Here is a 15,078-nt window from a genome sequence, read left to right on the forward strand (position 1 = left end):
TAAAAGAGAGCTGTCTAGCTCTTACCCCTGATTCTAGTCTTTATGCTAAGCTAAGTTATCCAGTTGCTGCCTCCACCTTCATACATACGCACAGACATGAGACAAAGTGTAAAGTGCTGTACGATTTCTCGGCCATAAGCAAGGACTCCCTGTGTGAAATAAGTTATTATGTGTTAATTAGTGAACTTTAAGGTGTTTTTAGACAGAAGGCAAAGAGAATTGTTGCCTCATGTTTGCATTTATTTAATTCCTGGACTATTGTGCACTCTGCTTTGATTCACCCCAAACAGTCAATGTAAAGACGTTAGCTGTAAGCTAGAAACGGAATTGCCAACCATGCCCATGGTGGTTTCTTTGTGTGCTTGTGACATGGACTGTATAAAGAAGTGGACCCAGTCTGTCAGTCTGAAAAGCGAAGCCAATGCTGGAGCGCCATAAACCTGCATGCTTTCCAGCCCCAGCAGGGGGCGACTCCACTAGTTGCAAAAAGAAGTCTGATTGCATAGAAGTCTATGAGAAAATGACCCTACTTTCTACTTGATTTATTACCTCAGTAAATATTTTCCTCATATGTTTATAGTCTAAGTTGCCAGTTAGGCTTTGTCAATACAGAATGCAGTTCATTTTGTAAATTATGGCCCCATTTAGAGTAAAATAAACCATAAAGCGGGGTATGTACAGTGACCTGTCAGTCAGGATAGCGGCATAGCAATGCGTATTCATGACACTGCGTACATTTAGATAGCAATGAACTTGTTGTCCGTTTGTTGGAAGCTAACTTGTTTAGCAGTGACTCCACACAGTAGTGATGGGCAAAACAGTTCTTTAGATGTTACTGAATCACTAGAATCAGTTCATTAAAAAGATTCGTTCACCGAATCGTTCAGTGCTTGGCTGGAGGAGCCCTGACTGTGTACTGCGTTGTCCGACTCACTGAACTGATACACGGCTAAGCTGCTGTTGCATCTGCCCTGCACTGGTGAGTCTCATTACTGGCCAGCCTAACGTTTTAAGTTTGTTTATCTGGAGACTAAGTCTGTTTAAACAATGGGGAGGTGTGTGATTGTGTTCATGTGGCTTGACTCCTAGCTATGTTAGCTGTTAGCTTGGAGAAAACGGTCCCTATGAAAGTGTATCGCTTGAAGAAATGATTTGAATCACTCAGGGATCAGGGTTACGTTGTTCACCGAGTGATTCGTTCACCAAGTGATTCATCACGTGGTAGCCAGTCCCTCTCTGCACCCTGGCTGCCTTGCAACTCACGAGTGATTCATCGTTCGCACGGACTGAATTGGTGGTTCCACTCCCAGCCTGCAAGCTCGCTGCTGAGCTCAACTGAACTGAGAAATTAACAAATCAGTCCCGGAAGTGATTCAGTTCAGTACATTCACTCAACAGATTCATTCTTTTGAACGATGGCAAATGACACAACACTACCACACAGCATAGCCAGGAGCCAGGTGAACTCCACAAGGACACAGGTATTTTTGTAAACAAAAAGGTTTTGGACTTTCGTCCACACACAAACTGTGTTTTAGGTCACTGACAATGTTGTCATGTAGACAGGAACAACTGATTATTTTGGCCTGTAAGTGTGGGCCGTTATCTCCTTTGTGAGGTTTCTGAGCTGTGCCAGAGATGGACCTTCTCTAGAGCAGGGCCAAATGGCTCCCACCTGCCTCCAAGCAGGAAGCGGTGACATCTTGCCGACAGCAGCCAGCCCCCAACAACCCCCCTTCTCCCTCTGAATCAAACATGTTGGTTGTGAGACTCTGCTAACTTCTGTCTGTGCAGGAGACCAGACAGAAAGGCGTTTTTAAAAGTCTTTGTGTGTTCAGCTCTCAGTATTGTTGTAACCTCTAAGTGAATCTCTGTGGTTTGGAATTTAGTTTCTCTCCTGCATCCTGCTTTTTACTTCTGCTTTATTTAACTGTTTCATGTTTGCTTTCAGCTGTATGAGGCGTGTTAAGTTACTGCTGATGAAAACCCAATATTTCCTTATTTTGCTGCTTCACAATAAAAGCTTTAACATAACAAAATAAGAGGGACTTTAGTTGTGAATAATCTATAAGAAATTAAATGAGATTATCACTGAATTAGTTGAACTTTGTTAGCAACCTTTGTTCAATAAAAAGAAGTCTAGTGATACTGCAAGGGAGAAAGTAAAAGCACAAACAGCCACAGTGACAGGTAAACTTCTTTTACCTGTCACTGTGTGATGGAAAAACACACTAGCAATATTTATGGGGTACTTTAGCCGTGCATCAGCTCGCTGCTTTTAAATGTCATCACTCAAGGCAAGTTGTCACCGGTTAAAGACACATCTTCAAGTGGGCAGCCCTGTTGTGATGGAGAGGCCAATCTAACAGGCCAAACCAAATCAAACCAAGCCTGTTAAAAGGGTGTGTAGGTTGCCTTCAGGTAATGGCTTTTTTCAGGCTTTTGTTCGGCCAAAATCTTCTTCTTTGCTTGAATTTAGGGTTACTGTTATATCGCTTCAGTTGTGTTTCTGCATTTTCATTTGACAGAGATTTTTTTTTTTTTTTTTTGAGAACAAAGGAGGGGAACCCTGTTTACAAAAATACCCCTGTAAATTTTGGACTAGGTCTCAAAAAGTGAAACACTGACTGACTGGGGAATATTCACAGAGAGGTGGATTTGTGTGAGAGTCTATACCTAAATGACCTTAACATCTTGTTGGTTGGGTTCATCGTGCCAAACCATTTGCCCACACCCAGACTACAAAGCAAACAGGGCAATCTTCATTGTGCCTTTATTTCTTTCCCACAGATAGCAGGACACAGAGATATTTTAGGCAAACACAGATTCATATTTGAACAGAGTTTCTGTTTGTAAAGTTGTTTGCTTAGTTCTTTTCAGGGTGCACGCTATGTCTTTGGGAAAGCATGGAGACACCTTGATGTTGACAAAGCCAGATTATCATCCAGGTCACATTACAGAGCCAGCAGTGACTTTCAATCTGTGTGTCATCATTGATTCGACCTGGCACATAAAATCAGGCTAACACGGATGTTTAAGAGCGTGACTAAACGTTGATCTTTGTCACGATCTGACTGCTGACCAGCTTGTTTCAAAGAGTTTTGACGTTGCTCGCCTGACTAAGCCTGATGTTTACTCACTCTGACTGTTTGATTCATGGGCTGTGGTTGTAGCCTTCAAGACATCTGACTCGTACTATAATCCTAACAACAGTCAGGGACTTGTACCAGGTGCAAAACAAATTCTTCACCAATTTGGAGTCATTTCATGCCCCTGCATGTGGTGGGAAAGGCTTCAGTCACCAACCTGCGAAGGGAAGACGTAGTCAGCCACATCCCAGACTCTCTCACTTCCATTTACACTGGTGTAGCCCACGCCCTTCATTTTGGTGAAGACGGAGCTCACTGCTGTGTCTGTGGACTGGTAGCCTTTCTCGTAAATGAACACCCACCTGTAAGAGACACAGACAGCATCATGTCAGGTCTATCAACACATCACATCAAACTCCACCCCAGCCAACCATCCAACCTCACAGGCATGGACATGTACAGTGGAGACATTGACATTCAGCACTGCAATGCCTCATCTGCAGTGTACCTTACAGGGACACGCTCAAGTGATTGTGGTTGTGTAATCTCATGGTGGTCATCCGCTTTACCACCACTAAGACAAATCAGACATATGGAATCTGAAAGTTCAGACGTTCTAGCAAACTGTTACATGTCTGCAAAGAAAGCAAAAGAGGCTCAAGTAGAAGGAGAATAACAGTTGTGGTTTTAATAGATATGCAGTACTGTCGTTGAGCAATGATAAAACAGTCCCAGCTGCTAGCATAGATCCAAAGATAGTATTTCTCAGAAGACTGAATATCAAATTAAAGTGGCAGGTTGCATGTTTACTTCCACCAAAGAGGTTTTGTTTTGTTGTGTCTGTTTGGCTGCAGTATTACAGAAAAACTACTGGCCCAACTTTCATGAAACTTAAATTTTGGAGTGGATCAAGATCATAGGATGGATACAGCAGTTATTTTTCACTTTTATTAACATTGTTAGAAGGGGCACTGGGCCTTGGCGGAATAACTGCCACACATATTTAGACACACACATTTTTCAGATCTAAACTTTAAGTCCCATATTGACAAGGTGACGAAAACATAATTTTTCCACCTCAGAAACATCACTAAGGTCGGACTACTGTCAATGAAAATGAAAAAGATGCTGAGAAATTGATTCATGCCTTTATTTCAAGCCGCGTCGACTACTGTAACGCACTTTTTACTGGCCCCCCAAAAAACACCACTGACTTCACAGACTTCAGCTCATTTAAAACTCTGCAGCTCGGCTATTAACCAGAACCAAGAGGAGAGAGCACATCAGGCCAGTCTGAGCTGCTCTGCACTGACTTCCTGTCACACTGAGAATTGATTTTAAGCTCCTCCTCCTTGTATACAAAGCCCTACATGGGCTGGGACCGAGCTACATTACTAAGTACTAACTATTCTCCCCCATGAACACTGCGATCATCTGCTGCTGGTTTATTGGAGGTTCCCAGCAACAGCTGGAAGAAGATCGGGAATGCAGCCTTTGTCATTTGCGCCCCAAAGCTATGGAACACACTATTTATAGATATCAGGGAAGCTAGCTCGCTAATTATTTTTAAAAGAAAGCTAAAAACATATCTGTTCACTTTAGCCTTTAACTAACTCTGACTTTTCTTATACAGGTCTGAAACTATTTCTGTTTACGCTTCACACTGCTGCAACTCTTTTAAAATCCTACTTGATTTTATGATTTATAGTTTTACACCTCTATGATTTTATGAATCAGTTAATCCATGTTTTAAACTGTTTTAAACATACTTTTAAATTTTAATTCCCTGCCCTTGTTGTAAAGCTCTTTTTTGCTGCATTTCTTGTATGAAAGCTGCTATATAAATACAGTTTATCATTATTATATTTAAATCCAGTAGATGGTAGTGAAGTTCAGTGTTGGCATTGTACGTTTCTCTCTCTGTTATAATGTGGTGGATATGATGAAACCTGACATTTCAACAATGCTGTGGTTAACATGTGGTTAGGTTTAGGCACTAAACCACCTGGTTATGGTTAGGAAAAGATCATGTCTGGGCTCAAAGAAGTGTTTTTGGGAGCACACTCCCTGCTGGAAAAGCAGCAATGCCTGTGAAAAAAGACAGCTTTTTGTGGCACTATCCCTGCTGGACTAAAAAACACCTACATTTGGTGCCTTAAAAACCACTGGAAACTCTGCAATGACTCGCTAAATCACAACATCCACTCCACCTGATGAGAAGGTTAGCATATATACTACGTCACTTTAAAACATTGATATGATACATATGAAACACGCAAATACAACGTAGTTGTGGTTTGCAGAAACACACTATGCCAATATTTTCTTCTGGCGACTGGGCTGAAGAAAACAACTGTAGAAATATGATGACTCTGTATCACAGTTCACATTCAGGGTACAAGTAATCCTCTGGGGTAGCTGCTCAAACTACATTTTGTAAATCTATTCAGACATACATAATATAATAATGACTTTATTAAGGACACAGAGAACGGTCCATAGCGTACCACATAAAAACAGACAGTCATCTATTTACAAAAGTTAAATATAATAAATACAATATATATATTAAAAAGACAAGAAATACCCAACACTACATTATGCATTCATATAGTTGAAAAATTCAACTGCACCCAAAAACAAGCTGGAGAGCCAGTGGCCCCAGAGTCTAGATGAAAACCTGAATGAGCTCAGCTCAGGGTCGGCCAAGGCCTGGATCATACAAGTACAAATTTAGGTACTTGTACTTCACAGTACCTCAGTATTTTCATGTAATATATACTTCAACTCTACCTCATTTCAGAGGGAAACATTTTACTTTTTACACCACATTTTTCTGGAAGCTCTAGTTACTGGATTAAGATAAAAAAAACAACATATTTTTATTTATTCAAAAAATGTGTATTTGTATAAGGACAAGGATGTAGCATAGACTCATGCCACATACCGTAGTATTTTTAGCCTGAGCTTATTTGCACTGCACATCGTTAAATGGGCCTTTAAAATACATAAAAGTCAACAACAGTTACACAAGAAAAAAGAACAACCAAACTCTACAATAAATACAGAGGCTACATTAAAATACAAAGCTAACCGAAACCAGACAGAACAAACAAGATACAAATTATAAGATCCATAAAATAAGAAGCACCTATATTTTGGGCTTGTTACCAGCTGGGGCCCCTTGTCATGTTTCAGATATCAGTGAGTTTTCAGCAGTTCAACCAAAGACACATCTCCCCTCTAATCTTCTCACATGGTGTCATTTCTAAGTGGGGGTAATTATTCAATGTTTCACAAACAAATACAGAGAAATCAAAAAGAAAACAAATGTAACAGAACTATTTTTGCTTCTTTCCTCTCCCATTAATCATCTGATGACCCCTCACATTTATCTGATGACCCTTTAGAGAGGCCCAACTCCAAAACAAGTCAACTAAATAACCTAATTACATAGAGCAGACATAACTAGCTCCACCTGGAGCAGCTGCGACAGTAACATGCTGCTTTCACATTGATGCTTCAGTAATAACAATCCAATAATAATAATCATAATAATGGTAACACTTTATTTAACTAATGCATGACTCATGATTATTTAATGCATGTTTTAATGTCCTGCTGCTCATCATTAACAAATGATTAACTCACTGTGACTTCATGTGATTAGTTCACACTTAACAGATCATCGGTGAAGGAATGTTAGTTCACAGCTACTTCATGCATTCATTGATATACAGCCAAATTAGCTGGATTCCACTGATACTGAAGTTTATTTCAGGACCTGCACTCTGAAAGCAAAACAAAACTGTTCTCATAGAAATAAGAAGCTTTTTTAATCAAACGTTTCAACAGATACAAATCTTTACATGGTATTTACATTAACAGTGGTATTTTTGCCATATTTACAACCTAAGATATTTTTTTATTGATATATTTTTACATTTGTTTTCATATCATAAAGGTATTTCACAACACGATCTCACTCCCAGCATGTCAAATACAGACAGTTGGTCAGTGGCCCTCAGCATCAGATTTCAACGCGCCCGTGTACCCTTTAGCGCCGGTATGAAATGCACCGTGCAGCGGCTTTTTTTGTTTGACAATAGGTCAAACAAAGTCCTGACTTTCACTCAGGAGACTGCTGTTTGTGTCCCATATGAAACCAAAAGTCAGTCGATCTATGTTGGGTGGAGTATACAGCTGATGAAATGATGACATATACCCCTGTCCTAAACTGATTGCACTTCATGTGCACAAGCTTAATTCAGTAATAACACTGTGGGCAGCAGTGACTTGCAGCGTCAGAAACCAACAGAAAAAGGCGTCCTTTAGCGCTGACATGATACGCGAGCGGTTGCCGTGTGGCGTTAGGGGAAAACGTGACGGGACAAGGACAAGAGTTAAAGGAGCTATATGTAAGAAATCTAAAGCAAATCCTAATACGTCACAGAGACTAAGGAATAATGTTCATATAACATACTGATCTCACCGACAACAATAGTACAGCCAGAATATTCGCATTTAAAAAAAAATTTACGGTCCGCAAATCATGTTTATGTTTTGAATTTGTGTTTTGGCCTGTTGCGCCACCCACCGCCATCTACCAGTCACGCAGTCAGTAGAGTCTCAGCATCAGTTACAGTTACGACTGAGCTACAGCAGCACGGCAAGCAGCATTAGCAGTGTCCCGGTACATAGCATTAGCAGCTGGCTCCTCCTCAGCTGTATCCTGGCAGCAGCGTTAGCAGTGTCCCGGTACATAGCATTGGCAGCCGGCTCCTCCTCCGCTGTATCCCGGCAGCAGCGTTAGCAGTGTCCCGGTACATAGCATTAGCAGCCGGCTCCTCCTCCACTGTATCCCGGCAGCAGCGTTAGCAGCAGAGAAGCCGGACTTGCTTGAATGGTCCGCTGGAAAACCGAAGATCAAGGACGTGGCGACGCTTGTGGGCAAACAAATCAGTCTCCAGCGTGCCGCTGTCCAGCAGCCTCGAATCTGTAGGGGAGGGGGGGCGGACACGACTCGCAGCAGTATTTTGAATTTGAGTGCAGTGACCGTTTTGGCCACATTCTTACATACAGCGCCTTTAAGGCAGCGGAAGTCCGAGCGGGGCGGGCTGGAGGTGTGGTGGATGGGTCCAACAAACTTTCATCCGACATATACCCCAAAGGACAGTGTTTGCAAGCCATAAGATTTTAAGGCCAAACTCTGTTTTTTTTTCCTAAATCTATCCACTTACTATTGTTGCCTAAACCTAACTGTGTTTTGTTGTTGAAGGAAAAAAAACGTCAGTTTGTGGTGTTGTACTGACGTAGTGCTGTTAACATTTAATTTCCTGTGAAAATTGAAGTGTATTTTGAAAGAAGACAATGCACGTAACAGGCAGAAGTTGACACAGTGTCCCAGAACAGCTAACACAGCCAGGTCACCTTTCACGTCATATCTGGACATGGGAGGTCCATGACCAAACGTCAATATATGACAAGGTTGGAGTGAGAATGTGTACAAATATTTTACCTACGTTCCACATTTAGTTTGAAAACAGGACTGTATACATTAAGCAAGCAAAAACTGTACATTTCCTTTAAAAACAGAAGTTTATTTTTTAAAAGACACAAGCCTGAAATGAGCGTAAATTGACACACCATCCCTGAACATCAAAAACTGATGCTAGAGGGGTACCACAGCATCATATCTGATGTGCAGCTTCTCCTTGTGTCGCTCTGTGTCTGGTCAGGAGATATGGTGACAGCTGGTGTGCACTGGGAAGATACTGTATGTACACACACACACACACACACACACACACACACACACACACACACACACACACACATACATGTAGAGCTATTTGATATAGGATGTGAAAACCAATTACCCCCCAGCAGAAAGCTTAAAGGGCCGCACTTGTGCATTGATGATGAAAGTACCTTACAGTAGCAGACGAACAGAAACAAGCCACAGACTGAAATGAGGAACCGCCTGCACAATCAGCTAAAAGCCACAACTTCTATCAGTTAGGCAAATCAATTATGTAAGTCAGAGCTTACATTCAAGAGCAAGGGGAGAAAAAAATAGAGCACATTAATGGAATAAAGAAACCCATGAGCGTGAAATAATGGAAGGATGTTCCAAAACAGCAGTCTAAGTGAGATCTGTATCTGCTGCGACAGAAGGAGAGCAGAGAGGCAGAGGAGGAGGCTCCTTGATGTGCGCAGGGCTTTTCTTCCCACCACACTGTGGCGCTGAGATTAGGGTTCATTTTGTGGAGACAATCAGAATGAAATAAAAATCGCTATGAAATGCAAACAATAGATTGACATTTTTGTCAACTTTAAAGTGACAAGAGGAGAATTAATTATGGTCTGCTGAGGCTGCTGTTCTCTGCTGAATGATTCTCCTTCTCTTTCTGACTGAAGAGATTTACTCTCAATTGATTTATTGAATATTTCCAGAGCATTCATGAAGGGCTTTTTCTGTGAGAGGTTTATGCAAAGCACTGTCTGGTCAGCCCATTCTCATCCCCAGGTTGTTGACGCTTTGTCACGCCCCTTGGCAAACAAAACTGGGCTTTCACCCTGGAGACCGTGTGAAACCAAAAGTCAATAGGCTAATTCAAGAACAGAATCGATCACCGATGATCACAGCACAATGCATATTACGACTTACTCTAACATCATGCACACGTGGGCAATGATGACACCACAAGCTCAAGGCGGCTGCAGTTTTTAGAGCCAGGTGCTGCAGTTGCTCTCCAACAACTGCAAGACCCAGGGTATTATGGGAAATACCTGGCTGTTGGCTGATCAAAGAGCTGATTGGCCCTTAGTTTTTAATCACAAACACCACGTTTTGGAGGAAACCCTAATTTCCGCATAATAGTATTTAAAGCTACATTGTAGGTTATTGGTCATGTGTTGTGCAGTGGAGGTTTAATCTGTTAACAAACATGTCTCAATAATAGATGGTTTGCAAACTACAGGTAGCCAACAGATGGATCTAACAGGATGTAAATATGTGTGACTTCCTGTATAATCTTGGAAGGCTGTTGGAAACTGTCTGACTTGCTGCCGTCTGATGTCATCCAGGGCAGGCACAGCTTACCTCGAACAAGCCTTAATGTTATGTTAATGTGATGTTAAGTGAATTATATACAGTCATTGTGCACTAACGTCGTGTTGGGGTGTAATTACGTAGTTATATGTAACGGAGTTATGTGATTGAATTACAAAATAAATGTAACTGTGGTTTGTTACAGTTACTGTGGAAAATATGTAATTAATATATTTTTGGACAACTCGGGTCAGCAAAGCTGTTTGTGTGCAACACTTATGCAATTATGTTTTAAAGAGTGAGAAAAGTAATCAAATGTAAACGTAAAAGTTACATTACACTGAATGGTTAGATTACTATTACATTTATAACAGGGTAATTGGTAATCTGTAATCTAGTCAATGTATCCTCATACAACAGTTCGTATGATTTAGAGCCCCACGAATGACGTTAAGTACTTAACATAAAGATACGGAGGTTTAGGAAAAGAAGCATTTTGATGATGAACGAGCCCCCTTTGTTATGCCCTACCATTGGGCGGCCCTATGCGATGAACAAAACTCCACCACTGATCCAACAGAACCACATAAGACACCTTTAAAACACTAAAATGCATGTAATCCTTGTTAAGCAATGCAGCACACCTGGGACACATACAGCCATAACAACGATGTACCTTAAACTGACTCAAAGTTCACTTGGTTTCACACGGTTCTAAACACGTCTTTCGTGGGAGAAAGTCCTCTGTTGTTTGACCAATTCATCCACCACCCCGAGCTGCCTCCTTAAGAATTTTGGTGCATTCCTTTTCGTAGGTATATGTACAGCATATGAGAACAGCCTGACCTAGAGTGCAGCAGGGATGACATTTTTTGTAGGCCAACGTGGAAGTTAGCGTCACCCTGGTTCCCTCATCAAAAAGCCAGTGGGATTTTTCCATTGGATTTTAGATTATTGCAGAAAATCAGCTCTGTGGCAAACAAACCTTGATACTTACACGTTCGCTATAGTGTTAGGCTATAAACAAACTACACCATGGTCTCATGTCTTCATCGTCACCAGAACAAATCTGTAAAGCTGTGTTCGGGGTGATGACGTTCTGTAGTATCATTTAGCCACTTCTTAGCAACCATCTTTTGAAGACACCTGAAAGCTTGAAAAGTTAAGATTGGTGTATTTACTGATGTATTTTATGTTGTAGAACAAAATGTGAAAGTCTCTTCAGCTTGTATTAAGCACAGAGCTTATTTCAGGCATCTCACCAAAAAGCCATTCAAAAAAACCATTGACTTTGAGACAATGAAACTGGAAGTGTTAAAACTCATTCCTGCACCACTCTACTACATTTCAAAACTAACCTTCCCAACACTGAACGTAATGTTATATAATTTAGGTAAGGTCGTAGCGCGCTGACGTCTCTCGTGATGCATTACATCACATAACATTATATAACAAACATTCTTATTTAAACTTGATGCAAAACCATCTGCGGCGTCTCAGGTGTGACAAAGCATCAGTATGTGTGAATGGTTTGGTCTGGTACGAGTAACCTCAAACTGTTAACCTGCACTTTCATGTATGAGAATGAAGTCGAGATAATAAAATCACACAAATATATCCATAAAATATCAAAAACTACTACCAGTTCCGACTTTTTCTCGATAGTTAAGATGAAATCTAAAATTCCTGACAAGACAACGAGTGGTTCACCGGTTCACTGCCAGCGCCTGAGAGACACAGGCTGACTCCTGCTCTGTGCTGTCAGCCTGCTGCGTGAGTCCTGAGGAGGAGAATCTGGACAGCTTCATAATCACATCTCATTTCATGCCCATCATCGCCCGGCTTAAATGTGGCTGCAAAAGGCAGGTGACAGGTGAAGAAAGCAGAGGAGGGAGATCCGTCATGCACAGGGAGCCTTAATGCCAAAAGAGACAAAACCTTTGAACGGCACTGTGGCTTTTTTTTCTTTGTATCAGCACGCAACGGAAACTGAAACCACATTTCACAGTTTCACAGTTTCCAAATGTGTTGTGGCCTCACCCTGAAGACTGTGAGGATTAAAGCACCATGATAACATATAGACTGTAAAAGTGATCTGATTGCAATCTGTAGAAATCAACTGTTTTTTTAAGGGGTAAACAACAAACCTTGCCATTAGCAAGAGAAGAGATTCTTAAACGTGTCTCTCTGGATCACATATTTGGTCATCATCAGCGTCACCAGTAGAAGGTAACATGTCGCCATTTGGCAGCGAATTGGGCAGCAGTTGATTGTTATACGTGTGAGCATATGCCTCAGCGTGTTCATCACACATAGCTCCTCAGGTTCTGCTGCTCAGAGGTGCGCACACACTCACACCCCCTCATACACACTCATGCACAAACATGCACAAACACAAACAGAGCGTGAGTAATTCCACACTAACAAAACCAGAAACCCAGATGCTTTGACGTGAGGTGAGATTTTAAAAAAAGGAACAGACTCTCCCTTCCTCGGGATGGGTTTCCAGGGAATGACTCTAACGTGTCAAAGCAAGTGTGTGGTGGAAGTGTGTGTAAGTTAAAAAGCACGCTGCATTTTTTGTCTCAACTTGAGAAGGGCAAGATAATCAAGCTCTTGCCCCTTCCTGCCATCAATCAGCCGCTGCTCCCAGTTTGTTTGCACAGTTCCTATTTGCTGTGTCGACAGTACCTGCCAAGTTAAAGTATGTATCTCTGACCATCCAGAAGTCAGATAAGATGTCTTCATTTGACAAAAAATGTTTTTCTGACAAGCCTTTTTATCATGTAAGCAAAATTAAGACAACAAGAAAAACTAAAGTTGTTTGTATTTGCAGGGTCACCCTCAGAGGTCATTGTGCATCAGACTGTCATTCCACATGAGCTGAAACAAGACCACGCAGACCCTCTCTGCACTCAACAAAGAATCAATGGACAAATGTCTTACCCAATGATGTAAGCCAGGACCCCCAGCTGGATCAGACGGCACACCACTCCCACCCTCCTGTTCCTCACCAGCACCTGCCGCGGGGTCTCGTACTCAAAGAAGAAGTCGGAGAGGGCATTGGTGATTTGGTTCTTCATCTTCTCTCATCGGCTGACCCACAGAGAGGAGGGTCTCTCTCTTCTCTTCACCTCTACTTGCATATAAACAACTCCACTTCTCCTCCGGGTCACCTCTGCCTCGTTCCTCACTGGTGGCGAAGGTCCTCTGCCTCCTCTCATAAGTAACGTCTGACGTGCTTCATGAGAAGTCCTGAAGTGTACTTCCTCCCTCCCACGCTGCTCCCTCTCTCTCTTTCTCTCCTCCTCCCTCTTTCTCTCTGCACAGGGTCACTCTGCTTTCAGTCAACACATGTGCATCCTCACATTAACATCACCCCTGCATCTCCTGGCTTTTCAATGCACCTCTCTTTTTACTACATGCAGCACACTAAACTAGTGAGAAGACATTGTTGGAATTCACTCTTCTTGACTTGCTTGCAAATTACTCAACAGCTGCCACACGAGCGCTGGACCTCCTCCTCTCTCTGTGCAATCAGTCCTTATCGCTCCCACTGACACTCTCTTCCTGCGTGCTTGGGAGAGACGCAGACCACATAAGCTCAACACAAACACACAGTGTGTATGCCACAGTTCAGCTTATTTGCCTGCTCTCATGTCACCATTTTCAGACATTAAGCCCTCTTATGTCTTATCGTCACTTTGTGTGGGGAAACACTTTGGGTTTCTCTCAAAAATTGCACTTTCTCTCCTTTCATATACAGCGAGGTGTTTTGCATTTCTAATCTTCATTCTTAGAGGAAAGGAAGTGGCAAATGTACATCATAATAAATCATTCCGGCATGCATAAATTGAAATATTAAGAATATTACATAAAAGGTTTCCCCGTGTGTAAAATGTTTCTCTCTTGTCTGTGCAGTGGTTTCTAATCTCCAGAGATTAGCAGACAGAACATCTTATTTTGGAATCATGTTTAAAATCCATGTCTAAATCTGGTTAAAGCCTATTCCAAATTAATATAGATTGCAAATCGACACAAAATGGCCATAGCTTGGATTTTTGTAGGCTTGCAAGGATTTGGCCGGATTGTGAGGATTTTGCATGGATTGCAAAAAGGGGGTGTATGACAATCTACCATACTAAAATGCTCTATAGGAACATGGGAGATGTCATGTGTTTGCACAAACTGCTGTTTTTAAAGGGACGCTGGGAGATCAATGATTCTCTGTTGAGGAGCAAGGTTAAGGGTCTGCAGCCATGCCAGCAGCTCTGCCTGAAGCTACACGCTAATGTCAGCGTGCTACATCCTCAATGATGGGATGGCAACTTACAAAAGCCAGCTGGGTTACAATATTTTACACAGAGGTAAGTCAGTGTCATTACATTATATCTATTTAGCTGATGCTTTTGCAGTGAGTGCTCTCAACCATGCGGGTACAAGTAAGTTACAGTGCACAGTCTCACTCTGATCTCGTCACATATATACACACATCGGCGCCTCTTCATCTAGTCATCTAGTGGGCCGGAGTGGACCCTTTGGCGGACCGGTTCTGGCCCACGGGCCATATGTTTGACACCCCTGCTTTAAATAAACTCAAGGCAGCCTGAAAGCTTGAGACAGAGCTAATGTTTAGCTATATACCATGTTCACCTCTTAGTTTAACGTGTTAGTATGCTAAAATTTGCTTACTAGCACTTAACACAAAGTACAGCTGAGACTGATGGGATTGTAGTTTTGCAGGTAGGACTTTTTGGAGCCTTAAATCGAAACCTTTCTTAACATGATGCTTCGGTTATCCAGAGACGTTAAACTTTGAGGCTCAGGTTGATACCTTGGTTGATTTCAGGAGTGCATAGCATGACACTTATGAAGTGGATAAACAGGAGATGATCTTAATGTATTCCCAAGTTGTCTAGGCAGTGAAGCCTAACA

The 15,078-nt window shown here is 41.8% G+C and overlaps 2 protein-coding genes across 6 annotated transcripts in view; one reads left to right on the forward strand and one right to left on the reverse strand.

Annotated features, from left to right (window-relative positions):
* The window catches only part of camkk1a (calcium/calmodulin-dependent protein kinase kinase 1, alpha a), a 128,037-nt gene extending 114,943 nt beyond the window's left edge, over nucleotides 1–13,094 (forward strand). The window contains exon 16 of the mRNA XM_050038147.1: nucleotides 12,980–13,094. Coding sequence (XP_049894104.1) covers nucleotides 12,980–13,025 — 46 coding nt within the window. The 3' untranslated portion in view covers nucleotides 13,026–13,094. The remainder of the gene's footprint in view (nucleotides 1–12,979) is intronic.
* The window catches only part of p2rx1 (purinergic receptor P2X, ligand-gated ion channel, 1), a 30,587-nt gene extending 16,631 nt beyond the window's left edge, over nucleotides 1–13,956 (reverse strand). Inside the window, exons 1-2 of one of the 5 annotated variants that reach the window (XM_050038176.1) lie at nucleotides 13,090–13,956; nucleotides 3,307–3,451 (exon numbers count right to left, since the gene is read on the reverse strand). In XM_050038176.1, coding sequence (XP_049894133.1) covers nucleotides 3,307–3,451; nucleotides 13,090–13,226 — 282 coding nt within the window. In that variant the 5' untranslated portion in view covers nucleotides 13,227–13,956. The remainder of the gene's footprint in view (nucleotides 1–3,306; nucleotides 3,452–13,089) is intronic. The other 4 variants (XM_050038167.1, XM_050038201.1, XM_050038186.1 and 1 more) reach the window with 4 other exon arrangements.
* Nucleotides 13,957–15,078: the final 1,122 nt, after the last annotated feature.

This window comes from Epinephelus moara, chromosome 3 (genome assembly GCF_006386435.1).
Source record: "Epinephelus moara isolate mb chromosome 3, YSFRI_EMoa_1.0, whole genome shotgun sequence".
Taxonomy (NCBI): Eukaryota; Metazoa; Chordata; class Actinopteri; order Perciformes; family Serranidae; genus Epinephelus; species Epinephelus moara.